This window comes from Dreissena polymorpha, chromosome 8 (genome assembly GCF_020536995.1).
Source record: "Dreissena polymorpha isolate Duluth1 chromosome 8, UMN_Dpol_1.0, whole genome shotgun sequence".
In the NCBI taxonomy this organism is placed as follows: domain Eukaryota; kingdom Metazoa; phylum Mollusca; class Bivalvia; order Myida; family Dreissenidae; genus Dreissena; species Dreissena polymorpha.
Window position 1 is genome coordinate 96400236 of NC_068362.1, and position 27418 is coordinate 96427653.

At 37.4% G+C, this 27418-nt stretch overlaps 3 protein-coding genes across 3 annotated transcripts; 1 reads left to right on the forward strand and 2 right to left on the reverse strand.

Annotated features, from left to right (window-relative positions):
- Positions 1-7655: 7655 nt before the first annotated feature.
- On the reverse strand, positions 7656-9080 carry LOC127841456 (uncharacterized). Its single transcript, XM_052370280.1, has 2 exons — positions 8928-9080; positions 7656-8670 (listed from the first exon to the last, which is right to left on the reverse strand). Exons 1-2 carry the CDS (start codon positions 8980-8982, stop codon positions 7685-7687), a joined length of 1041 nt encoding a protein of 346 aa, XP_052226240.1. The 5' UTR covers positions 8983-9080; the 3' UTR covers positions 7656-7684.
- A 3973-nt stretch (positions 9081-13053) lies between these two features.
- Positions 13054-17151, forward strand: LOC127843100 (oocyte zinc finger protein XlCOF28-like). Its single transcript, XM_052372914.1, has 3 exons — positions 13054-13521; positions 14811-15788; positions 16091-17151. The coding sequence occupies exons 1-3, from the start codon at positions 13069-13071 to the stop codon at positions 16715-16717; spliced, it is 2058 nt and encodes a 685-aa protein (XP_052228874.1). The 5' UTR covers positions 13054-13068; the 3' UTR covers positions 16718-17151.
- A 1740-nt stretch (positions 17152-18891) lies between these two features.
- Positions 18892-26559, reverse strand: LOC127842274 (uncharacterized). Its single transcript, XM_052371706.1, has 2 exons — positions 25866-26559; positions 18892-20629 (listed from the first exon to the last, which is right to left on the reverse strand). Exon 2 carries the CDS (start codon positions 20599-20601, stop codon positions 19441-19443), a length of 1161 nt encoding a protein of 386 aa, XP_052227666.1. The 5' UTR covers positions 20602-20629; positions 25866-26559; the 3' UTR covers positions 18892-19440.
- Positions 26560-27418: the final 859 nt, after the last annotated feature.

The following is a 27418-nucleotide window of genomic DNA, read 5'->3' on the forward strand; positions in this document are numbered from 1 at the left end:
GCAAACTTACTCATCTGATGCTTACCTGCACCTGTGTGACAAAACATTGGAGGAGCTGTGTGATGCTTTCAAAAACAGAAATCAGAGAAAAATTGTGCTGTAACTTGTGTGACTAACCAGTGTTTGTTTTGGTCAAAGATATCTGCTATAAGTATTTGACTGTACAGTTCTTATCTCAGAGTGTAACTGTAACTGAAAAACAAAATTGCAGTACTTGATTTAAACGTTGATCATGCCCAATATTGCATATGTTTATATAAAGAAGACAAAATAACAAATGAAAACAAATTTATTTGTTAAACCACTGACTTATTTAAGCATGATAAATTCACAATGTTTTCCCCAAATGAGCTGTTTCATCGAAGCAAAATTCCCAAAATGGACAATTTTGTCGATAAAAAATTCCCAATTTGGTAAGACTCCTTTTCCCAAAATAGGCAGAAAAACCCCTGCAGTCAATTATGACTATGTCAGACATCCATGACAACCAAGGCCTGTGGTTTAAAAGAAATCATCATGTATCTATGGACATTAGTCCACAGGTATGTAATGAACATCAAAGAAATTATAATTATATCATTTAAAAAAAACTTTGACAAATCAATCATTTGGGTTATAAATAATCAAAATAATAAACCTGTACAGTAACTGTGAAAAGAACTTCAATTCTTGGTAAGAAAATATATACCCGGTAATATGAGATTTATAATTATATAAATTACTTCCCTTGAAAATAATTGTCTGTAACAAATCTCTATTTTTAGTAACAAATAATTAAAAGCCACTACCGTGACTGTAGATTCACCACTCAAAATGTGCAGCTCCATGAGATACACATGCATGCCAAATATATAAAGTGGCTATGTTCAAAATTGAATAATTTTCTCCCTTTTTAAAGCTTATAACATGTACTTCCCTTATGGTTCTTGACCTTTTACCACAATGCGTTTGTCAGAAACATATTGCCGCCTACTGCGCCGCTTTGATTTATTTAACAAAAATATATACGTGGACAGGTCAGATAACTATGTCCATTAAAAGCTTATTACTTCCCTTGACTATGTTTTTTGCACCCTAGACCTAGAAGATTGATGTTCACCTTGAAATTTTACCACTCAAAATGTGCAGCTCCATGAGATACACATGCATGCCAAATATCAAGGTGCTATCTTCAATATTTAAAATGTTATGACCAATGTTAAGGTTTTAGCACGACGCCTATGGCAGACGGCAGACGGCAGAAGACGAGCTGGCTATGAAAATAGCTCGGGTTTTCTCAGAAAAAAAAATCAGCTGTGGCATTATACGATCAGATGTGCAAACATTGTCAAACGGTTGTTAAATTAACAATTTGAAGGCAATTATGCTGAAGAAATATGAAGGTTCCCATGCAAATTTAGTCTGTATATAGACGAGTGTCTGCCAATAATTATCAAACTAGTAATACAAAACTTACCACAAGTATGTAAAAGCACCTGTTTTGATCATTTTTAGTAAGATAGTGTTATTCTAAACAGTAAAAAATAGCTTGTTTAGATAATGCATAATGACATTAATATGATTTCCTTTCTATTGTGTAATTAATAAATTGGTTGTTTCTTGTTGTTCCATGATAAATGTTTGTGCGCTAGTTAAAAACCAGCATTGTTAATTTTGTAAAAGGTAATAAAATGTGACTTCATTGATTTCACAGTTTTTCATAAGAAAACATCACTTTGTAATTTCATATACGTAAATATTCTTGTAAGTTGATGACAGTGTTTTAGTATTACTTATTGTGCAACTATTATTTTATGTGCAAATAAAGGATGCAAAGTGTTTTGTATCTCCACACAATACTACATACCTTTTTATATATGTACCAAATATATATACTAACATCATTTACATGCTTCTGCTAGCGGCTAAGCCAAGAAAGACAATGACTGACATTTTTATAAATAAGTTCATATGATTATTGATAATCTATGATTTATTGTATGTGTTCTTTGAATGTTTAAATTAAAACAAGGGCTGTTTGTAAAACATGCATGCCCCCCATATGGGCTGTCTGTTGTAGTGGCAGCCATTGTGTGTATACGATTTTTGTCACTGTGACCTTCACCTTTGACCTAGTGACCTAAAAATCAATAGGGGTCATCTGCAAGTCATGATCAATCTACCCATGAAGTTTCATGATCCTAGGCGTATGCGTTCTTGAGTTATCATTCAAAAACCATTTTACTATTTCGGGTCATCGTGACCTTGACCTTTGACCTAGTGACCTCAATATCAATAGGGGTCATCTGCGAGTCATGATCAATGTACCTATGAAGTTTCATGATCCTAGGCCCAAGCATTCTTGAGTTATCGTCTGACAACCACCTGGTGGACGAACCGACAGACAGACCGACATGAGCAAAGCAATATACCCCCTCTAAGGCCCTCTTCTTCGAAATATGGATGATATAACATTTATTATATTTGCATTCGAATGGCATCTATACAGCTACAAACTAAGTATATGCAGTTTAGACTATGATTTATGAATTGCTACAAAATGGCTAGTTTTTTAGAGGTGACCAAATTTAAACTTTTCAACAATATTTTGCAACAGAAAATTAGAGCCCTCCAAGATACCTGTATTTATGCACTATTTTAATTGCAGAACAAGTATGCTGTCTTTCTGTTCCACATACTTATACATTGATAATTAAATAAAATCCTGGCAATCAAAATTGATTTGACACATCACATTATTTGGATTATTTTACCCAAATCAGTGTATGCTAAAATCAACTGCTTTAGCAAGCTTAAGTTTAATTGAGACATTTGCTGAAACAAACTGTTTCCTGGGTAGGACCACAGGGCTCGAAATTAACTTTTATCTACTTGCAAAACATTACGAGCAGTTTTAATACCAACTCGCAAAATCAAAAACAGTCTCGCAAATTTTGCAGAAAACATACAAAAAAGTTTCAACATTAATTGAGTACTATTAAAACAAAATAAAAAGTACTTAACATACACATTTTATTTCTGCAATCATACAAATATATCAGTTCCTTGGACAAAAAGGGTATTGTTTTCAAATATAAGTGTGTCGTGTTCACTCAGAAAACAAAGTTTAAGTGTCAGTTTGGGATATTTTTAATGGGTTTTCAAATATTGAAAAAAATCAGCTATGATATTGTGTGTTGAGTGCGACGTCACCAAAATACAAATCAACGGTTAACTTTGCTTTATATTTCGTATTTTTATTACCGTCTGTAGGCAAAAAGAAACTAATTATGTTTGCCTCGACGCCATGTCTGTTTTGCGAGACTGTTTTTGATTTTGCGAGTTGGTATTTCAATGAACAAAGGTGAATAGTCGACTGTTTCACGTTCTTTGTACCAATACTATCCGCGTATACTATAAGTATACCAGTCTACATACAAGGTGCGCGCTTCCGCATACATGTATTCAGACGTTCTATAAATTGACCTACGGTTTAGCGTTCATGACGTCGAGTGCATTTATATTACTAGTTTTTTTTACACTATTTCTTTACTTGCAAAAAAATACTAGTGGCTTAAAACTTAACTTGCAATCAGTATTTTTCACTCGCATTTTGCGAGTGTGCGAGTGTTAATTTCGAGCCCTTGGAACAGTACTTAGTGTCTTTAGGGTGATCTAAAGAACGCTCCCACTTATATATGACTTAAGGGATCAATACAGAGACATCCCAGTGACTTAGCAGACACCATATCCACTATACCCCAGCATTCAAACCAGCTTTAAATTCCTGCTGCTAGAAAACACACAAAATTATAAGATGGTAGATCTAAAAACTAGGAACATATGTTACTCGTCTGACGATTTAATTTTTGGATGCATTACTTTATTATTGAAACAACTATAATATTTTGAACACAATAATGTACATATATTTATTTTCAAAAAGTACATGGTAATCAAAAAAGCTTTTGCCCGTAAATTAGGTAGCACCTATTATCATATTACCTACATGTTTGGGTTTCTGTGTTGCCAGCGCCAGTGCAAGTCGTCTGCCGATGCCTTTGCCACCGCCCGTGATGAGTATAATCTTACCTTTCACGGATTTCTTTGATAAAAACAAATAGACAGCCCATTCTTTCAAAGTGTTTTGGATCACGCATATTGTCACCTTCAGGGCAAACCATATTTCAGAAAACATGTTTCGTTAAAATAACAAATATTCAACGGAAACAGTAGCCGATAGCTTTAATCATCGCAAATCATCACTTTGTTTACATTTTGATGGGAACACAATTGTAATGCCGCTTACAACGTTGAACAACGTGATAATTTACACTGTTACTTTTCAGCAGCGTCAGATTTAAAATTATTTATAAAAAAAAACAATTAAAGTTTGAGAAAAAAAACACACGACAATATGAACCTTACTTATACCTGAAAATAATTGAATAATATATCATTTTACTTTGCCGTGATACAAGCAGCGCCAATCAATTGCCCCAAACAGAAAAAAACAAGAAAGAAACGGGCCATGATACACTAATAGTTGATGTTTGTGCAATAACTGGTTGGTGTTGGTGTTGGTCCAGACCTGCTGTAATCGTTTAGTTTGATAGTATTGCACGGCTTGGTTTATTAATATTGTATTGCTTTTTCATAAACACGTATATGTGCATACAATTAAACACATTTAAATTACTGTCAGATTTACAAACTTAAAGAAGCTAAACATGGAGAAGCTGTTGTCATTTATATTCATCAATTAGGCTACTTCGCTCCTTGTATACAGTGCTAGCAATTCGAAGCTTGTACTGGATGCTAATATTTGTCGAGGAAATTAAACATGGATTTCAAGGTTTTATGTAGAATTGATTTTTATATCGAAAATGTATATGAAATACGGAGCGTGTTTGTGCTTTCCAATTTACGCACGTACTCTCAGTAGGCTCAGTTGATTTATAAAGTCGGCAAATTATAAAACAATTCAACCCGTCGCCAGGTAAACAAACCTATTTTTCTCATAATTTTACAAAGCTGAAACTATTGTAGCGGAATGAGACATACAATACTGGTTAACACAAAAGTATCATACATATATCTAGCCGTTCAATTTTAAGCATGACTTAAGTTAGTTGTTGGCTTTAAATACCCTTCAAAATGCATCTTTCACGCGATGACAGGAAGTTTTTAAAGGAAATATACCCCGGATCCTCCTATCAATGATGCATATACTGAAAATGGCCCATGGAAATTTAAAGGCAAACATATCCTTTGTTGATATTATAAACAGTTTAGCTGTTTGTTTTTCGGGATAGAAAATTACCAGTAGTCAAGTGTTGGCGGTGCTTGTTGTGAAGGTGATAATAGTGGCCATTTTTGCTATGATTTGTGTATGGTGAAATACAAGCAGTATCATAAGATTCTCTTCCGCATTACTTTCGACCCAAGATAAGATGTTTATTGGGTCAAGATACAGAAGACGCCGAATATTTTAGTATACGCTTTAAACCGTCTAGTTCACTGTAAAACCAGTAAGTATTCCTTATCAACCTTATCATCCAGCCATACTTTGATTTTGAACTTTACCTAATAGGGACTTAATTTAAATGGGCTATTTTGTGGTTTAATTATATTTTGCCGTCTCCTTTAGATCCAACACGATTGATACAGCACTAAAACATATCCGTTCACAAAAAGTTTATCAGATTTTATCGTTTCGTCATGCCCCATCACCGTTTAGTCATGACCAGTCCCATACAATCCATAATGCTCTGCCTTTCATTGACGTGAACCTAATTTGGACTTAAAATGGTGTATCCAGAAGACCAGAACCAACTGGGCCATGTGTGTCTGTCCTACAATGACTCTTGTTGTACACCTGAGTGTAACGATAGTTGCGTTTGATTGCCACTTAATGTTCATAATCACGTGATCATAGCGTCGATTGCGTTCGATGCCTGTATTTTTCAAGCTGCAAGAATTGTGTTTTTTGTTATCATTGTTACTGGCGCTCAAACTTTGTTGTCGCTGTTTTCATTTTGATCCATAGCCTTCATATCATATAAAGACTTTGTACTCCATAACCAATCGAAGTATTGTTTCACTATACCCAAAGATATGTTAATAGATCTTTGCTATACAACAAGTGTTTGCTTACTTCATGTAAATTCCTGGTGATTTTTGGGCGGACTTTTTTTTACATCTAAAACGAAGCGCATGAAAATATCGATTAATATCGTAGCCTTTAAAAGAAAGAAGTAATTCCTAAAAGACGTATAAATTGCGAATAGCACTACTTAGTTAAGTTTTTGCGCCATCAGTCTTAAATTATTTTATATTACTATATTGACGCAAGTGTACTTTTTAGCCCGAAACTTTGTGTATAATCATTATAGAACTTAATATCGTTATTACACGATTTAGATTCTCTTAATTGTGCTATTTTTTTATTTGAATTTCATTAATGTGCTTTAAAGTGACGCCCCGGTAGCGGTTACGGGCAGGTATACTATATAGTGGACATGTGGAAACAGCGTTGTAGCCATTTTTTAAATAAGAAATATCTTTAAAATGATGTTTAGCATTAATTTCAAACATGAGAGTTAAAATTAGACAATTTGATCTGAGCCCATGTATTTAATAAACTAAAAGTGGATTGCATACCCAGTTAATAATGTTAACGCTTTTTGTTATGGTACATCTCGATATGTTTTCACGTTTATATTGGACATATAATTTATGTATTGCGTCCCTGAGTCTATTCATTAACTAACATAGACAGTAATAAATAGAAAAAAATAAATAAAGAAAAAAATCGTCACGCACTCGAGTACGTACCAGGTAATTGGAAATGAACGTCACATATGTGGGAATAGATAAGTTAAAGATTTTCCCCTCATCATGACACTTAAGTATTTCGATGTTTGTTTTCTTACCACATGAGTGTGATTCACCGATTGGTTTCACTCATTTCTTCACATAGAATTTGTTGTTGTTTTTTTCAACAGCAATAGTGCTTTATCATCATAAGGCGCTCAACGAAAGAACAATCCTTCTTCCCCTGACTATTTACTGACCGAGTACTGACCCTAAAACTTTGCACGTTGGACTTAAATGCGTAATTGTAACTGAGCTAAAATGTGTGTCTTTATATCGTATGAACATGCAGGGGCTAGACCGGATTTCCATACATTCTATGCGCTGTACTCACTAATACCCAAAAGGACGCAGTGATGTGGCCAATGTTCTGAGGGATTTCTCTTAAACCAACAAATACATATTCGGAAATTATTCATTCGGGTCTGTTAGAGGGAAATTTCCATAGTATTTCATAATTGCCATTTGATGTGAAAGAAAACCCGGATAAAACAGCCACGCCTATTAAGCAGATGAAAACCGTGCCAGAAAAGATACTGAAGAAGGAAATGTAGCCTTAATGCAGTCGTATTTGTTAAGTATTTAAATGGAGATAGGCCTTTGTTCTGTTTGCTAAGACTTAGTTCCTTTAGGCTTATCTCGGTGCCATGTACAGTAGAGAAAAGTTACTTCCGAGTTTTAAATACGTATTCAAATTATGTAGACCATGTTATCACATAATATACTGTTAATATAAAATAACTTGATTTTCTTAGAGGCAATTGTTCAGTTTGATGTAAAGCAATAACAACAAATACATAAAAGCTTTTTTAAATGCTATCTCCGAATTCTACTTCCCAACCATACCGCCAGGAAATGAAAATGAATTGCCAGAACCATTTTCTCCAAACCCGCCGTCGTTGCTCGTACCTTGGCCCGCGGTCTGTCCTCCCCAGGGGTTCCCGGAAGTAGAATAACCTCCACTTGGTCCCCAAGGATTGGTGCCGTTCGCAACCCCGAAACCGCCGCCACCAAAGTCACCACCAAACCCGTTTCCTGTTTGGTTTCCTGCTTGCCCGAAACCACTACCGGAACCAAAGCTGGATGCGCTATTGTCGGATCCCCCGTTTCCGCTTGGCGTGCCGAATGGATTGGGCCCATTACCCGTCGGAGCACCGAAGCCTCCTGAGCCATCTCCTCCAAAACTTCCGCCAAACGGATTCGAATTTCCGGAGCTGTTACCTGGGGCGCCAAATCCTCCACTGCTTGGACCTCCAAAACTTCCGCCGAACGGGTTTGAACTTCCGGAGCTGTTACCTGGATCTCCAAACCCACCACTGCTAGGACCCCCAAAACCTCCTCCTAATGGGTTTGAACCATTAGGAGCTCCGATGCCGCTACTGCCGCCGTTGTTTGCCCCTTGGGCTGCAGAGCCGCCGCCTGATGGGGAACCGAAACCTCCGTCGCCTCCACCGGAACCATTGCTTCCCCACCCCAAGGCGTCTTTTCCAGACGAACTACCGGAGCCGTTTCCTGGAGTTCCAAATCCACCGCTGCTAGGACCGCCAAAACTTCCGCCGAATGGATTTGAACTTCCGGAGCTGTTACCCGGATCACCAAACCCACCACTGCTAGGGCCTCCAAAACCTCCTCCTGGTGGGTTTGAGCCATCAGGAGCTCCGAAGCCGCCACTGCCTCCGTTATTTCCCCCTAGGGCTGCAGAGCCGCCGCCTGATGGGGAACCGAAACCCCCGTCGCCTCCACCGGAACCATTGCTTCCCCACCCCAAGGCGTTTGCCCCAGACGTACTGCTGTCCTGCCTTACCGCGCGACTGTCTAAAACAAACAAGAACATTGAAATTATTAATTAGACACGTTGACCAAAGCCCTAATGGGGTGTTCATGTAGATGTGCCCGTTTTGTCGCGGTGGTTGATTGATAGTGTTTCTGGTGAACTTTGTTTTGCTATTATTTAAAATGATAGTTGCTGCGATTGCGATATTTATAATTATGAAAAAGATAGTGATGATGTGGGCGATTATGCTGATGATGGTGCTGATGATAATGATCAATTATTTAAAAAAATAATTTACCAGCAATGGAGAAAAGCACTGCAATTCCAAAGGAGCATAACAGTTTGCGAGACATGTTGGCAATCTAAAAACAGAGTCACTTATGTTCCATAACGTTCCGTCTGTCGGTCTTATCACATGATTTAGAGATATAACAAGTTGTGTACATGAACGTTGTCAATTTAGGCATGCTTGTGTGGCAGGTGAAAGTCGCCCCAAACGTATTAACCCATTTATGCCTAGTGGACTCTCCCATCCTTCTAAATTGAATCAATTTATTTCCAAAATTAGGGATGTCTAGTATATTTATTTCTATATTTAGAATATTTCTTACAGAAATTCCTTTAAGCAAACAGCGCGGACCCTGATGAAACGCCGCATCATGCGGCGTCTCATCTGGGTCTACGCTGTGTGCCAAGGCCTTTTTTCTAGACGCTAGGCATAAATGGGTTAAATCTAGAACGAATTTCACAATCTGACAATTGGTGAATTCCGTTCACGTCATCTGAATCTTCGCCTTTCAATAAAATAATCTGGAAAGCCAAAACACGAAATAGCGAAGTTATAATAGACTGTATACTACACATTTGGTTAATATGCACATTTTAGTACAATATGTGTCACATCAGTTTCGTTGGTGGATTTCTACTGACACGTCAAAATATCAAAATCGGGTAACATGTGAGCTTATCTTCTATGTTATATTTTCTGGTGAAAATGCTATCAAGAGAGTGTTACACAAAGCCATATTTCCCAACAAAATCCGTTTCATGTAAACAGGCGCAAGCCATTTGAAAAAAAAACAATAACAGAACAAGACAATAATGAAGATCTTGGTACCCCCGGTTGACGGACCTGCGTGTGATATAATTGCTTATCGTTCTATCACTGCCACACACTACCACCATTGGCATTCGTTATATGTTAATTAATGAAGACAGTAAACATATTTATTTATATTTGGTCGTATTTGTCTTAATCAGCTGTTCACCTTTAATGACCTCATTCACTTTTAATGACCTTATAAATGTTGCACGAGTGCCTGACTATTATTTACTCTACTTGGTAAATAAACACAGGAACGGTATACATAATAATAATAAAATTATATTATCGAATATCGACATAAAATCGTCGCGGAATCTTATAAACCTTACAAATAGTGTATGTATAAATCTTCATAAATCTTAAAGATTTAATAAATAATTGACTTACGGCGGATAAAAAAAATGAACGCATGATACACGTTGCGCAATAACACGTTTTTAATTAATTTACATGCAATTATATAATTAAACTTGTATATTTCGAACTTGCTTGCCGAATATCGTTTCTAAGATATTTGTTTGTTTATCGTAAAGGCTGTTTTCTTATTAACGTCATTTACCGTTAGTAGTTTACAACGTCAACAACAAAAACTACAACATGCGTGAGTCTTTATTTTTTGCTTTGGTTTGTTTAAAAACAACCTATACTACAACCAGTGACCTAAAAATGTAAAAATGAGTCATTGCTTGAACCGATTAGTCGTTGCTGACATTCGTTATAAAATGTAACCGATTCAGCGAGTTACTTTTCAAATAAAATAAAATAACAACTTAAAGCGGGTATATACGATCTTGTCAAATATTTATTAATTAATATAAAATGTGTAAAAAAAACTTATTATACATATATTTCAATATAAACTAAAATAAAAGTTTAGAAGAACATGTATATCATGCATGTACGATGTGAATCTAAATTTAGTTTAACGGTTCATTTGAAATTCCTGCAGCGATATCGATTCACACGACACACGAACACTTACTAAAAAGACGAATGCATCGGTTATTGTAGGAAAATAATTACGAATTATCTTCGTCACAATCGGCTCGGGGCGCTAATTTGTATTTGCTGTATTTTATGAAATTCGTCTTAAATGTATCATTTTTCTTGCATATTGTGTGTTATTATAACATATTTGTATCAATATTTTACAATTCAGCACATATAAAAATCGTATATACCCGCTTTAATAAAGTACTTTTCCTTTTGAAGTCGTTAGTTTTTTTGCAAACACCTTTATTCCACCCAAAACTCGCTAGTTTGTTCGCGGTCAATTAAACACAAAAAATTTCTAATTAGCACCAAAGCATGCTAGCAATTGCCGTCATATTGATTGGGATATTATCGCCGTATAAGATTAATGGATGTTGGCGGTCGATTAAAGACCAAACAACGTAATTAAGGTACAGACTGTGGATGAATAATAATTAGAAAATAATTAGTTTGTGATAGTTGCGATATCGCATTAATTACTTGTGAGACATCTCAACCGAGCAGCATTTCGTTTTGAGAAACTAAGAAGAGATAGTAATTCTCAACGTCTATGGATTGTGAAATATAAATCCTAAGACAGTCTGCAAGTATAGACATTGTAAAAGTATACGTAAATGCTGTAAAGTGGCCTGAAAACGGATATTCAAAGATTATAAGCAGAGGTAAGAACATTATTTTAAAATCACCAATCTGCATTGGTACTAAATAATACATATTTTGTAAATCGAAAGTATGTATAAACAATTACACATTTAGTGATCTTTTCACATTTTTCTTCTTTTCTTTTTTACAATTATAGTTAAGGGAAATTAAGTTCTACAAATAACACCGATAACTACTAAGGACATCAGAGAAGATCAACAAATTAATGCATTTTTTATTTATGATCTTTCATATTGCTGAACAACAGTAGGTGTCGTTTAAAATGACAATAATTCAGGCATTCAAATATTAAGAACATTTTTATGTTCGTGCGTTTTACCGATAACTGCTTTTTATAGAAACATATGTGACAATCCCAGCAATCGTGGCATATGGTGATAAAATCACACACGTTTAGAAACAACGGAAACAAATAACGCTACACGTGTCAAAAGCAGCAATTTCGCGTGCTGACACTTCGGAGTACGGGAAATAGCGGTGTGAAATGACACGCGTGATTTGAATAATACTTACACTTCTTTTGGCAACATGTTTACTCGCTAACAAGATAGTAGATATTCCATACACCACAAACGTCAGTCAATATTCTATTTCTAACGTAAAGCCTACTAATTTACACACAAAGATTTATTTTGAACTGGGATATCTGCGTGGCTGTTTCTTTAACGAAAGTCAGGTTGTTTCAGCGTTTAAAGACAAGTAAGTCCGGCCTTTGGTGGTAACTTAATTTAGTCACGTGTATTTCATGTTACTTTTTCATATTTGATTCTATATTATGGATTTAATTTTGTTCCTATTGTCATTATGACGTTTACGTTATTTATGAAAATTGCTCGTCATAAAGACTAATTACTAGATTCCGATTGATAAATATGCATATGGAATGCATTTGAGTCGTAAATAGCTACGCAGGTTTCTTTATCATACAGATCGAAATCACGTCGATAAAAAGATACTATTTGAGATAAGCGGTCGCAACCCACTAGTGGTGTTGTAAACCTGTTGACAAGCAAAACACTAACACGATCTATTAAAATATTTTGATTTTATCAAAATATATAATTAGTTGTCAGCTAGTACATAAATACAAAGGATGAATGGATTTATTGACTTGAATTTATCTAAATGTATTTGTTGTTGACAGCATAAATTAATACAAATGTTTTGATGAAATTTACTGTCTTGATGATTTCGGTTGATAAATGTTATATTCAATCTAACGATTGCAAGGTATATAAACACTTGTTATGTTCAAACTTAACATATTTCAAGGCGTGCATGTTAAGACTTGACTTCACCCGTCTGATAAAGGTAACAATGCTGTTTTTCAATCTTAATTTGTACGTATATTATATCCACGCACGTGTTATTGTATTGATTTTGTTGTTTAAATACATTCATTACAATAAACGGCAGGTCCATATATAATTTCTATGTTAGACATGTGGTTAAATTGCTGTAGGGCAATTCTATAGAAAAAAATACTATTGACAGAAGAAAAAAGCGTCACATGTTTAGTGTTTTGGAACATCCTGTCGCGTCAATTAAGCAGCAATATAGTATGTTTAACTTCTTAAGCTAAACATAATCTTCATTCAATTTTCAGGCGTTGACGACAGAGGTTTCAGCGATTATCTACGGTCACACGGTATACCACACCACTCTTCGCGTCATTAACATGGTGATCGCTGATATTCATCAATCGAAGAGGCGTGTGTCCCATGGGGATGGACCGGGAGACCAAATCGTGACCTTTGACTCGGCGCGCGTGATTGGTGACGCTTATCGCAACAACAGTAGCGACAGATATGCCTCGAGGGGTACACATAATGTTACCGCGGTACAACACGATCTCTCAGACGAAATATACATGGAGGATGGAGCAACTGAGGTAGACTGCAGCCTCAATTCGGATATGTCATCAGTTTTCGCGACCAGTAGCTGTTCTCTGGCCGTCAGTGAGGATATATCGGATTCAGAAATGTTGACGTGCCCGCAGTGTGCGGGAAACTTCCGGGACAGGGAAAACCTCTTCCGGCACGTGAAGGAGGCACACCAGCAGCATGTCAGCGCCATAAGCGGGCGCAGGAAGTTCCGTTGTGACCAGTGTCAGCGTTCGTTCAAAACTATGGTAAGTGTAATTTTACAATTACAAGTTTGTTTTGTTGACATTCACATGTTTGTTGTTTTTCTTTATCTGTAAAAGTAATTTATAAAGGTCGTTCAACACCATCATCATCATCTACAACATCTTCCTTCATCTCCTTCGTCTCATCATCATCACAGCTCCGCCCTTATGCACTGAATTGGTGAATCAGATGAATTTGTTTCAGACTGCAAAGTGTTGTTTAGGTTTGCAAACTTCCACTTATTTAGAGGCGTGATTATTTTGTCGAAAAAAGTTTACAGTTTCACTGTATACATGCAGGGAGAAATAATATAAGTTAATATAATGATAATGATAATAATAATCATAGTGATAAAAATAATGATGATGATAATAATAATAATAATAATAATATAATAATAATATAATAATAATAATAATAATAATAATAATAATAATAATAATAATAATAACAATATAATAATAATAATAACAATAATAATAACAATAATAATAACAATACTACTACTACTACTACTACTACTACTACTACTACTACTACTACTACTACTAATAATAATAATAATAATAATAAAAGAAATAATGAAAATAAATAATAATGATAACAACAATAACAACAACTATAATAATAGTATTATTTATTTATTTATTTATTTATTTATTTATTTATTTATTTATTTATTTATTTATTTATTTATTTATTTATTTATTTATTTATTTATTTATTTATTTATTTATTTATTTATTTATTCATTTATTTATTTATATATTTATTTATTCATATATTTATTTATTCATATTTATTTATAATAAATAAATAAATAAATTATTATTATTAACACCTGTAAATCCTTTATTTATGAAAGATCACACATTAAAATAAATTACCTAACTACCTTATTTAAAGATTTTCAACAATAAAATAAGCCAGTATGCGTTGACGTTTTCGAAAATGGATTGGAAACATGTACACTTAACGTATCATAAAAATAATAAACAAAAATGTTTTGTTATGTTTCATTATCGATATCAGCAATATTATTGTGAAGAATGCATACCCCAAGGCATACACTATTGCGCTGCAATTGTAATTTTTGGAAACAAGATCAATATACATGTAATTAAAATGTCTTTTTGTATGCAATATTTGTAAAAAAAATGTTACGTAACTATTCACCGAATGATATAATGAAAAGCAAGCAAAAATGAAAGGTTTCCGTCTATGCTATCTAAAAAGTTATACGTGTAACATTAATTTATTAAAAGCATACAATTCTATTTTCTATTTACAGACGGCACTACGAAATCATGCTCGGACGCATCCCAACTACTTTTCCCAAGAAGACGGCTTTCTGAACTCGTCGAGGAACGTACGTCGGGCGTCAATGGACATTTCCGGTGCGCTAGAATGTGCCGACGTGACTTTCACTATATTAGACGCGTCCACATCTACAGTCAACAGCAACGTGTCACATTCTCCCGATGATGACGTCAGTATGTGTGATGAACATGACGTCACGATAACCAACGAACCGGATGTGCATGATGTGGAACATCGAACAACGGATAGTTATATTTCCGAATCATCACCAGTGTCCGATAGGAAAAGAACTTCTCGACGTTACAGTGCAATACCAGTGCCACTTCATAGACGAGTTCTCGTACTGAATCATAAGTCGGTTGACAAATATAAATCAGACTGTGAAACTGTTAATACGAACACTCCAATCCAGATTAGACGGAGGTCGTCACTGATACCACGACCTAAAACGCCGTCAAGCTCGACGACAGCACAGCGTTCCAGTGACAGAACGGCTAGACTGAGAACTACTCTGAAGAGATGCAATACAACCCGCATAGACCGGACCCCGATCTCACAGAGAAGGACTCCCAATTGGAGTCACCATAGAGATAATACGCCTGGAGGCAAACAACAGGTTCCAGGGACACCAAATAGTAAGCCGAAGACGCCGAAAAAAACAAAGACACCGAAAACACCGAAAACACCTAAAACACCTAAAACGCCAAAGACCCCGAGAAGCGCGACGCTGATACCTTCAACAAAGAAAGACGTGTTGAGAAAGGCAAAGAATTCTGCCACGAAGGGCCCAGCGCATCCTGGCGGTGAAAAATTCACGTGCGTGAAATGTGGGAAGACGTTTGTGGAGCGCGCGAAGCTCGAGGTACACTTTGCAGCGCATGCACACGAGACTCCGGAAAAGTGCGGAATACCCCGCCGAACGCTGAAACGCAACTTAATGAATAAGCAGGTACTCATAATTATATTGCTCGTCAAATATTAGCGACTTAAAAAATCAATATTACATCAAGTTTTTAATGCATTTATCTTGATGACACTTATAAAAACAATGAAGATAGTACTTAGAATACTTTAAATCATATTATTTATGAAGTGCGCTTCATTTTTTGTTTGTTTAAGTATTAAATCCAAATTAAAAAGCTTGATTTGGGCAGGTTAACTCGTACTGTTTCAGTACTCTATTTATTTGTATGTATCTACGTCTTAAGTATAGCATAAACGCAATCATTTGCAATAACATTCTTTTTCCAGCTCGAGATTCCGACGGTGTGCGAATCGCTCGTAAGTACGCCGATCAAGATATACCCGTGCGAGAAATGTGGGCGTAGCTACGACTCACAAAAGTTCCTGGACACTCACATGAAAATACACTCCATAGATACGCCGTACAAGTGCGAAAGCTGCGACAAACAATTCAAGTACCTCTCCTCGCTGAAGGCGCACAGTTTCGTCCATCGCGGAGAGTCTCGTGAAGTGGTGACGCAATCCGATGACGTCATATCTGCCGATAACGCCAAAGACTCCGCTTTACGGTATTATAGTACTCGATCGATTAGCAACAGAGACTTCTCAAAAGGCATGGACAGTCTGAATGTATTCTCCTTCCTCACGAAGATCACCGGAAATGAATCTTTAAGTCAGTTGGACCTTGACATGCCATTCTGCTGTAAGTCATGTGACTTCAAGACCAGCGCCCCAGCAGCTCTGTTGAGACACATGAAGGAACATGCGCGCGCCACCGGCAAGTATGTGTGCGCCGTCTGCAACAAGTCTTACAAGTCGCATAGCAACCTGAAGACACACGAGAAGGTCCACACTATTAGCAAACTAAGACAGATCCTAATCGAGGGTAGCATGACACGCACTTGCCGCCAGTAGAATTGGTGGTGTATTACCGATAGGATGAATCGCATGCGAGGTTAAACTGTTTCGGTCCACTTTAGAACAACTAGAATGCATTGATTTATCTGAACAATTTTAACTTTCAGGTGTCTTCTTGCAAATAGTAACTAATATAATTTAGTGCTGTAGGAGTAGTACTACACCGCGGACGTGTTGAAATGAGTTAGTTGCTGTATTTGTAGATATATGTGACTTTGCCCATATAACTTACATTTTTGTTCTGTTTTGTATAACCATGATTGACTTCAATTCTTTTGTGTGTGTGAATCTCGCATCTCAGATGTGTGTTCAGTATTAAAACTAAGTTTTATATTGCGATGTTGTTTGTAAATAAAATGCATAAACTGTTTTTATTTATGATATTTTGTTTGTGTACGTTGAAATATTTAAAATAAAACATAAAACGGGAACTAATATCTTCACAGTATTATATGATTTTATGTGGCTAGAGTTGAGGGTTAAACTCGTAAACATATACATATATGACTTCTTTAATATGAAAACAATCAGTGTACATTACTGTTTGCTTTGCTCATATTATTTTCACTTCAAACCGGAAACGAAACCATTATTTCTTAGTAATGAAACAGTTGTGAAAATAAACTAAAAGTAGTGATGCGATGAATAATGCAAGGCGGTGTTAAAGCGGCACGTAGCAGCCAACACACAAAAAAAACTTTTTGTAAAAGGTTTACGTTTATGCGGTAAAGCGTAACAACAAAAGCAGTCGTTTGTGCCATTATTGTACCATTTTAATGCATAAAATTAACTTAGATTACAAATTCTAATACATATTAAATATATTTGCATATGCCAGAGTTTGACGATCGGCCCTAACCATAAGGGAATTGGTAGTATTGAAACATGTAAGGGTCATATAGCTATGTGAAACTTTTTCCGAATGGAATGGACGCAATGAAGATTGTGCGTCATGTAATGTGTGTACTCGTAAATTAAGGAGAACGGTGTGTGTAAAATACATAGACAAACGATGCGATAATCTTGCCACATTTACTTTCACCATAATAATGATAATTATTATTTGTATGTATACATAGTCCATATGACGTCGACATTTTCAGATGACACATATTTCTATGAAAGCATTTATTTTAAATGCACGTGTGTTCTCTTTTAGTTGCATAGTCAATCGTTTGATTTCTATTTTGTCATGAAAATTCATAAAACGATAAATAATAATAATTTTTTTACATATTTGTTTGAGGGATACTCAAATGTATGTATTCAGCGATAACCAGCCATTTGTATCGATTCTATACGAAAGTTAATAATTCGGTGCCGACGTAATCCACACGGCTAGACTCCTCTGATTTGGGATTATCTTTAATCATTATATTTGCGCTATTTAAATGTGATCTGTCACACCGAGGTGTGATAGAGTATTGCCAATGCTTATTTAAGGAATTACACAGGCACGTTATAGACTCGAGCTCAGCAGGTAATCTAAACAATCCGCGCTGGAATATCATTATTTTCAAACATTGTAATCTAATTAGAATTAAGTAATTAGGAACTAGACTTTGTGTTTATATTTCAACGATGATGTCTTGTGAAAGGAATTAAAAAAAGATATAATATCCTACATATAGTCTTCTTAACCCATTTATGCCTAGTGGACTCTCCCATCTTTCTAAATTGGATTAATTTATTTCCAAAATTAGGGATGTCTAGTATATTTATTTCTATATTTAGAATATTTCTTACAGATATTCCTTTAAGCAAACAGCGCCGACCATCTGGGTCTACGCTGTTTGCCAATGTCTTTTTTTCTAGACGCTAGGCATAAATGTGTTAAAAACCACATAGAAAAAATTTCTAATTGTAAGCCTTGTGTTTCCATATTTTCATTTCAATATGTTATAGATTGCAATCAAACCGGGATTTTCAATCCTTGATTGAATATCAATGATTAAAAAAATAACACAATTGATTAAACTTAAAAATAAACCTTTATAACTTTGGTATAGCATAAATACAATTTGGTTTTCTTCGCTCACTGCATGAAAAAGAACGATGAAGTTTCGAACCTCGAAGACAGACAACCGTTATTAAAATATTGTATAGTTAAAAATAAAAAAGTAAAGTTTAATCAGGCTGATGTGATTGATGTCTTAACACATACACACATACATTTTTCAGCGTTTTATTACATACAAAAATATAGTAAGCAACGTTATACCAAATGCATTTCATTTTATGCGAATATAAGTCGTTTATTATAAAATTTAGATGAAAATCACATGTACATGGTTTTCGAAATATTTGAGTATTTATCAGCTCATACCGTGCAAACATTATTATCTGAATGTAATAATCTCAAAAGTATGTCGAATACATGGGCGTTGCCTTTGTAAGAAATGTAATATAAAAAAATAGAAGATAACCGTGGTAAATATGCATGCATGCATGTATGAAATTTAGCTGACGTTCCTGGCAACGGAAATTATATTGAAGATGCACAAATTGCACGAATGGTAATTAGCATTCGCATTTCAATTTACCTGAGCATTTTTCGAATGTGAAAATTGTTATTGGGCAATTGATAACACAATTGAAAAAAAGAACAACATATGTCCCGTTTGTTGTATCATATGAAAACGTTCCTGATGATATTCAGATGTATTAACACAAAAATAAACAAAAATTTAATTGGTGCAAAAAAATCAAAACAGGAATGATCATCCACATACAGACAGGAAATATTCAAAATCCGAAATGCTTTCACCATAATGCAGCCAGTCCCAAATGCCTTGGTTCTTTTCGTTGGAAAGAAATTCCGATTTAAACATGTCCGGTATAATTTGCTTCGGGGGTTTAGTTGCCTTTAATTGCTCATACGATTCGAATTCGTCCGCTGAAAACCGAATTTCTTTTCTAACGTTTTCATCAGATGTATTCTGTTCGATAACAATTCTTTTAAATGGTACTATGCTTTTACGACTCTGGGATCTTTCAAGCACAACTTTATGGTTGCCATCTTTATTACGCTGACGAATCTCCTCTGAAGGTTGCCCAGCTTGTTCCTGTGTTTCAGGCTTGACTGGCGTCTCTTCTTCCTGCTTTGCACTGGCGTCCATGTCATCACTGTCCTTGTCGTCATCCGGCGTTTCAGCTTTATTTGCAGTGCCGTCGTTGTCCTGCTCAGCCAAATACTGACGCGAGATTCTCTCCAATTTCTTGCGAATCTTCTGACCTTTCAGATGAGGCGAGTTCTTTATTGGCAGATACAGGCTCGAGCGAGTTTGTATTTTACCGTCGTCAGGAATGGTCCTTGCTCGACCCCCTACCGGGGCGGAATGAGCATAAATCTTTCTAGCGTTTTCGGATTCGGTGTTAAGCGTGATGGGGATATTTTTCATCTGATCAACCGTCCACCGCGTGTCAACCACGTTTGTTCTAAAATGTATTTTGGCACTTTTAATGATGCGGGTATCGTCGTATCGCGTCCCTTCGGTGGCGTACGGTTCCTGGAACATGGCACGCAAGTCAGTTCTGTACTTATTGTCAATGGAGTTCCGACCTTTGTCAACCGGGAGGATGTAGGTGATCCCTTGACTAACCCGCTGTCGACACACTGCATCTTTCATATCGACGATAGGAGGTAAATCCGGCCATTCGTACTCGAGTAGTTCGATGTGATATTCACCTTCATTAGAGGCGACAGTGTTGGGCGTCACCGGCGTTGTTGACGGGCGATCCTGCTTTTCCGATTTTCTAAAACCGGAAGCGGAAATACTCCGCCCGACAATTTCTTCTCTATGGCGCACGGCGGCAGAAACATAGCTGCGCTGGTTCCTGGGTCGCGCCAGTCGCAGTTCCGGTCCGATATCGTGAGGCATCCTAAACGACCCCGTGACTGTAGTTTATCTGTGAAGGATGTAGAACAAATAAGTCAAAAGTTCGAACAATAATAATGCACTAGTCGAACAATTGCTTTTTGTGTTGTTGTAAATGAGTTTGTTATTAATCGTATCCAAACACAATAAATACACATTTGTAAAAACGTACATGTATGTTTATGTTCTTAAGATTGAACAAGACCAAAATAATCAATTTTTCAATTGTTACTGATACGACGATTGCTAAACATCAATATTTGAAATAAAATCAGCATTGTAAACATTAATACAATAACATCCACATGAACCTATCGATAAACATTTGTCGCGAACCATTAAATATCTATCATTTTTGTTAGCTTTGTTAGAGGTTTTAATCATCACCGCAGCTAATCAAATATCTCCGATCACAAATCACTGGTGAGCAGTTCAAATATATGGCAGTTTATGCTGGCTTTATTCCTAATACCCAATTTATATTCGGTGTGATTTTCTTCAAAGTTGTTTGATCAAAAGACTAACGGTATAATTTAAAAGCCTAAGTGTTGAATATAAAATATTAACTACTCTATGTATTGGATCTCCAGAGGGAGGAAATTATTAAAACTTCACACATTTACTCTTTTATTAAATATTTCGGCCAAATATATATGTGTATATATATGTGTGTATATGCGTATATGTGGGTATATGTGTATAATATCTATATAATAATATATACACAGCGTATAACACATAATATGTAGCGACTTCCGAATATTGGCGCGTAACGTCACGTTCACGTCGGGTAACGTTACGTCATTTGTTTGTATTTTTGTATTTACTTCCGTAATGATCGACAGAAGAAAACGCTATGTAAAGTTGTCATAATAATCGTTTACTGAAGAAGGCCTTTGGCCGAAATATTTAATAAAAGAGTAAATGTGTGAAGTTAAAATATTAAGGTGCTATTAATAAAGTAGTAATGCTGTAATGGGTATAAGTAGTGTAGAATTATTAGAAGTCTAAGTATCAGTAGTGGTGGTTGTTGTAGAAGTAGATGTAGTAGTGGAAGTAGAAGTAGTAGTAGTAGTAGAAGTAGTAGTAGTAGTAGTAGTAGAAGTAGTAGTAGTAGTAGTAGTAGTAGTAGTAGTAGTAGAAGTAGTAGTAGTAGTAATAGTATAGTCGTATATAGTAGTAGTAGTAGTAGTAGTTAGTAGTAGTAGTAGTAGTAGTAGTAGTAGTAAGTAAAGTAGTAGTAGTAGTAGTAGTAGTATAGTAGTAGTAGTAAGTAGTGAGTAGTAGTAGTAGTAGATAGTAGTAGTGAGTAGTAAGTGTAGTAGTAGAAGTAGCATGCAGCAGCAGCATCAGCAAGGCAAGCAGTAGTGAGTAGTAGTAGTAGTAGAAGTAGTAGTAAGTAGTAGTAGTAGGTAGATAGGTAGTAGTAAGTAGTAGTAGTAGTAGTAGTGGTAAGTAGTAGTAGTAGTGGTAGTGTAGGAGGATAGTAAGTAGTGCTAGTATGGTAGTGTAGTAGAAGAAGTAGGTAGTTAGTAGTAGGAGTAGAGTAGTAGTAGTAGTAGTAGTCGTAGTAGTCGTAGTCGTAGTCGTAGTAGTAGTCGTAGTAGTCGTCGTAGTCGTAGTAGTCGTAGTAGTCGTAGTCGTAGTAGTCGTCGTCGTAGTCGTCGTCGTAGTAGTGTCGTCGTAGTGTAGTCGTCGTAGTCGTCGTAGTCGTAGTCGTAGTAGTCGTAGTCGTAGTAGTCGTAGTCGTCGTAGTAGTAGTAGTAGTAGTAGTCGTAGTCGTAGTAGTAGTCGTCGTAGTCGTCGTCGTCGTAGTAGTAGTCGTCGTGGTAGTCGTAGTAGTAGTAGTCGTAGTCGTCGTCGTAGTCGTAGTAGTCGTCGTCGTAGTAGTAGTAGTAGTCGTGTCGTAGTGTAGTCGTCGTAGTAGTAGTCGTAGTGGTCGTCGTAGTAGTAGTGGTAGTCGTAGTAGTAGTAGTAGTCGTAGTCGTAGTAGTAGTCGTCGTAGTGGTAGTAGTAGTCGTAGTAGTCGTCTTAGTAGTAGTCGTCGTCGTAGTAGTAGTTAGTAGTAGTAGTAGTTCGTCGTCGTAGTAGTAGTCGTCGTAGTCGTAGTAGTCGTCGTAGTAGTCGTAGTCGTAGTAGAGTCGTAGTCGTAGTAGTGTGTCGTAGTAGTAGCGTAGTCGTCGTAGTCGTGGTCTAGTAGTAGTCGTAGTCGTCGTCGTCGTAGTCGTCGTCGTCGTCGTCGTCGTCGTCGTCGTCGTCGTAGTCGTCGTCGTAGTCGTGTAGTCGTCGTCGTCGTCGTAGTCGTAGTCGTAGTAGTCGTGGTAGTAGTAGTCGTCGTCGTCGTAGTAGTAGTAGTCGTAGTAGTCGTCGTCGTAGTAGTAGTAGTCGTAGTCGTAGTCGTAGTCGTAGTAGTAGTCGTCGTCGTCGTCGTAGTAGTCGTGGTAGTAGTCGTAGTAGTAGTAGTAGTCGTCGTAGTCGTCGTCGTGGTCGTAGTAGTCGTCGTAGTAGTAGTAGTCCGTCGTCGTCGTAGTCGTAGTAGTAGTCGTAGTCGTAGTCGTCGTAGTCGTCGTAGTCGTAGTCGTTCGTAGTAGTAGTCGTAGTAGTCGTAGTCGTAGTCGTAGTCGTAGTCGTAGTAGTAGTCGTAGTAGTCGTAGTCGTAGTAGTCGTAGTCGTAGTAGTAGTAGTAGTAGTAGTCGTAGTGTAGTCGTAGTAGTAGGGAAGTAGTAGTCGTAGTAGTAGTCGTCGTAGTAGTAGTAGTCGTAGTCGTAGTAGTCGTAGTAGTAGTAGTCGTAGTAGTAGTAGTGGTAGTAGTCGTAGTCGTAGTAGTAGTCGTAGTCGTCGTAGTCGTAGTAGTGGTCGTAGTAGTGGTCGTAGTAGTCGTCGTCGTAGTAGTAGTCGTCGTAGTCGTAGTAGTCGTCGTAGTAGTAGTCGTCGTAGTCGTAGTAGTGGTCGTCGTAGTCGTCGTAGTCGTCGTCGTCGTCGTAGTAGTCGTCGTCGTAGTCGTCGTCGTGGTAGTAGTCGTAGTCGTCTCGTCGTCGTCGTCGTCGTCGTCGTCGTCGTCGTAGTCGTCGTCGTGGTCGTAGTCGTCGTAGTCGTCGTCGTGTCGTCGTCGTCGTCGTCGTCGTCGTCGTCGTGGTCGTCGTAGTCGTCGTCGTCGTCGTAGTAGTCGTAGTCGTCGTCGTCGTAGTGTCGTCGTAGTCGTAGTAGTAGTCGTCGTCGTAGTAGTCGTCGTCGTAGTCGTCGTCGTGGTCGTCGTCGTGGAAGTCGTCGTAGTCGTCGTCGTAGTCGTCGTCGAGTGGTCGTCGTCGTGGCCGTCGTCGTCGTCGTCGTCGTAGTCGTCGTCGTCGTGTGTCGTAGTAGTCGTGGTCGTCGTCGTGTAGTCGTCGTCGTCGTAGTCGTCGTAGTCGTAGTAGTCGTCGTCGTCGTAGTCGTCGTCGTCGTCGTCGTAGTCGTAGTCGTCGTAGTCGTGGTAGTAGTCGTCGTCGTCGTAGTAGTCGTCGTCGTCGTCGTAGTCGTCGTCGTGTCGTCGTCGTCGTAGTCGTCGTGTCGTCGTCGTCGTCGTCGTAGTCGTCGTAGTCGTAGTCGTGTCGTCGTAGTGGTCGTCGTCGTCGTAGTCGTCGTCGTCGTCGTCGTCGTAGTCGTGTAGTCGTCGTCGTCGTCGTAGTAGTCGTCGTCGTCGTCGTCGTCGTCGTCGTCGTCGTCGTCGTGTCGTCGTCGTAGTCGTCGTCGTCGTCGTCGTAGTCGTAGTCGTCGTCGTCGTCGTCGTAGTAGTAGTCGTCGTCGTAGTCGTCGTAGTCGTCTTAGTCGTAGTCGTAGTAGTAGTAGTCGTAGTCGTCGTAGTTAGTCGTGTAGTAGTAGTTCGTCGTCGTAGTAGTCGTCGTGGTCGTCGTAGTAGTAGTCGTAGTCGTCGTAGTAGTAGTAGTAGTAGTAGTAGTCGTAGTCGTCGTAGTAGTAGTCGTCGTCGTCGTCGTAGTCGTAGTCGTAGTGTCGTAGTCGTGGTAGTAGTCGTCGTGTAGTAGTCGTGTAGTCGTAGTAGTCTAGTAGTCGTCGTCGTCGTCGTCGTAGTCGTCGTGGTAGTAGTCGTCGTCGTCGTCGTCGTCGTAGTAGTCGTCGTGTAGTCGTCGTCGTCGTCGTAGTCGTAGTAGTAGTAGTCGTAGTAGTAGTCGTAGTCGTCGTCGTAGTGGTCGTCGTCGTGGTCGTAGTAGTCGTAGTCGTAGTCGTAGTCGTGGTGTAGTAGTCGTGGTAGTAGTCGTAGTCGTCGTAGTAGTAGTAGTAGTCGTCGTCGTAGTCGTGTAGTAGTGGAAGTCGTGTAGTAGTAGTAGTAGTGTCGTAGTAGTAGTAGTAGTAGTGGTAGTCGTAGTAGTGGTCGTCGTCGTGGTCGTAGTCGTCGTCGTCGTAGTCGTCGTAGTAGTAGTCGTAGTAGTAGTCGTCGTCGTGGTCGTAGTAGTGGCCGTCGTAGTGGTCGTGTCTTCGTCGTAGTAGTCGTAGTAGTCGTAGTCGTAGTAGTAGTAGTAGTAGTAGTAGTAGTAGTAGTGGTAGTAGTAGTCGTCGTCTGTCGTGTCATGTCGACGTAGTCGTGTTGTGTCGTGGTGTCTAGTAGGTGTAGTTGGTCGTAGTCCGTCTTTAGTAGTAAGAGTTTGTGATGTGAAGAAGTGCAAACGCGTTATCATTAGTAATTTTAGTCTGTAGAAGTATTCGCGAAGTAGTAGCATCAGCATATATCAGTAATATCAGCAGCAACCGCAACACCAGAAGTACAAAGAAAGGGGCATCAGCAGTAGCAGAAACAAGTATTAAAGTCGAGGGTGTCGAGTAATTTACAGGATCTTAGATGCAGTGTCAGCAAGAAAACATGCACTTGTTGCAATATAATAGTAGTATTGTACAAAGAGTTTTCCGCTCTTCGCGTAAGTGACTGATTCAGCAACACAGCTTAGCAACCAGAACTGTGTAGCTAGACTAAATTTAGCGAGCATGACTATGGTCATGTCATATAACAACACTTATTAAATAAGCCGTGTTCTGAGAAGAAGAGACTTCATTTAAACGAAAAATTTCATAATTTTTGAAGCAGAAAGTGTCGTCCCTGATTAACCTGTGAGGACTGCACAGGCTAATCTGGGACGACACTGTACGCACATGCATTATGCCCAGTTTTCTCAGAATGCGACACAAATACACAGCACCTGGAACAGTCGCAGTTGCTATAACGGTAACTGGTCGTCATAGTAATGCTTTTAAATAACAACAAATGTTACTCTACTGACCTCATGTATGATCCACTTTGTTGGAGTACATCCCTCCCATACGTTATCAAATGTCAACATATTCATACGTTCAAATTCAACTAGTTGTTAACAATTCCAATTTCCATAGTTTGTCGCCGGGACTAGCGGATTTGTATATCTTAAAGCACGTAGTATTTAAATCAAAGTAAAATACGTCCAATAAAAGCGTTGACAGCAATGAATACCTATATCTAATCTTTTTTGGAAATTATCGTTCAAACGCATTCACTGCTATTGACATGCTAACTACAAACCAAACACAAATATCTACACTGGTTTACTGATTCTTTACAGCAAAATCTTTCATAATTCCATTTTCACAACACATTTATCAGTCAAAAGTGTCCCATTAGGTATAAACAAGGCGTGTTGCCTAGTTTATAAGGTTTAAATCTTAAGTCAGATTAACTCAATATATATTTCAGTAACGTATACAATGGTTCAATAGACGTTTTAGTCCAATAGTTGCACAATGGAGTTAATCGAATGTGGTGATTTGATCCGTCTTGCTACGGACTGAATATCACAACGTCTATTTTAAAATCTGACATATTGTATAATGGTAATTAAAAAAACATCACCGAAACATGTATCGTTAGCACGTTCGAGTGTTTAAATGTACTATTCTAATTTGCAGTCAGCAATGGCATAGCATGTCTAGAGAAAATAATCCAACACGAGCTTTTTAAAGATAACATTAGCACGCTAATTTAATAGTCTAACGAGAAAGGGATTACATGCGCTGTTTAGTTTTGTTAATTAATTAATATATATCATTTGTTTGTATTTAATAGTAAAATATATATCTTTGTCCACAGAAAACGTAATGCATCTTTACGAGTTCATAAATTTAAATTCAAGTTTCAGATGCTTTTTTTAATTTTCATAAAGACACATATAGACATATAATAAAAATGCTTTCCATGCTAATATCTCGGACTCTATAAATGATAAACATGACATTCATGAGTTATATTGATTAAATGCTGCGATTATGCGCACTGATTAAAAGATGCGCATGAATACACCATACTCATGTTACTATGTTTCTAATATCTATAGCCTCGCCCTCATTACATGCTTAAACCTCATGTTATCATGTTTCATGACGTGAGTGAAATAACAGACTTGATATACATGTATACTATTGCAGTATTGCCGTGTTTCTAGTGTTATTGAAGATAGTAGAAGTAATACTTATCCAACAATAACGGATGAATGAAAAATAAACGAAGTGTGTTTTTTTTCCGCAACAAACATAGTTCTATATGGGTAAAAGTATTCGCATGATGTGATTCAAGCCCGACAACTCCTCAATCTACACGTAGAAAATGTATTGGGTACCCTCTCCTTTAAAAATACATTTTCATGCAGTCGAATTCGGATAATTTGCCGTATCTATGCTCTAATGTTACAATTCCAATTCCTAGTGTTCTATCTGATTCAGTGCCCCAGTGCCTTAGAAATATCTGTACAACTCTGGCAAATATTCATATAATCAAAGAAAACGGTCCAAGGATCTGTTCACACCA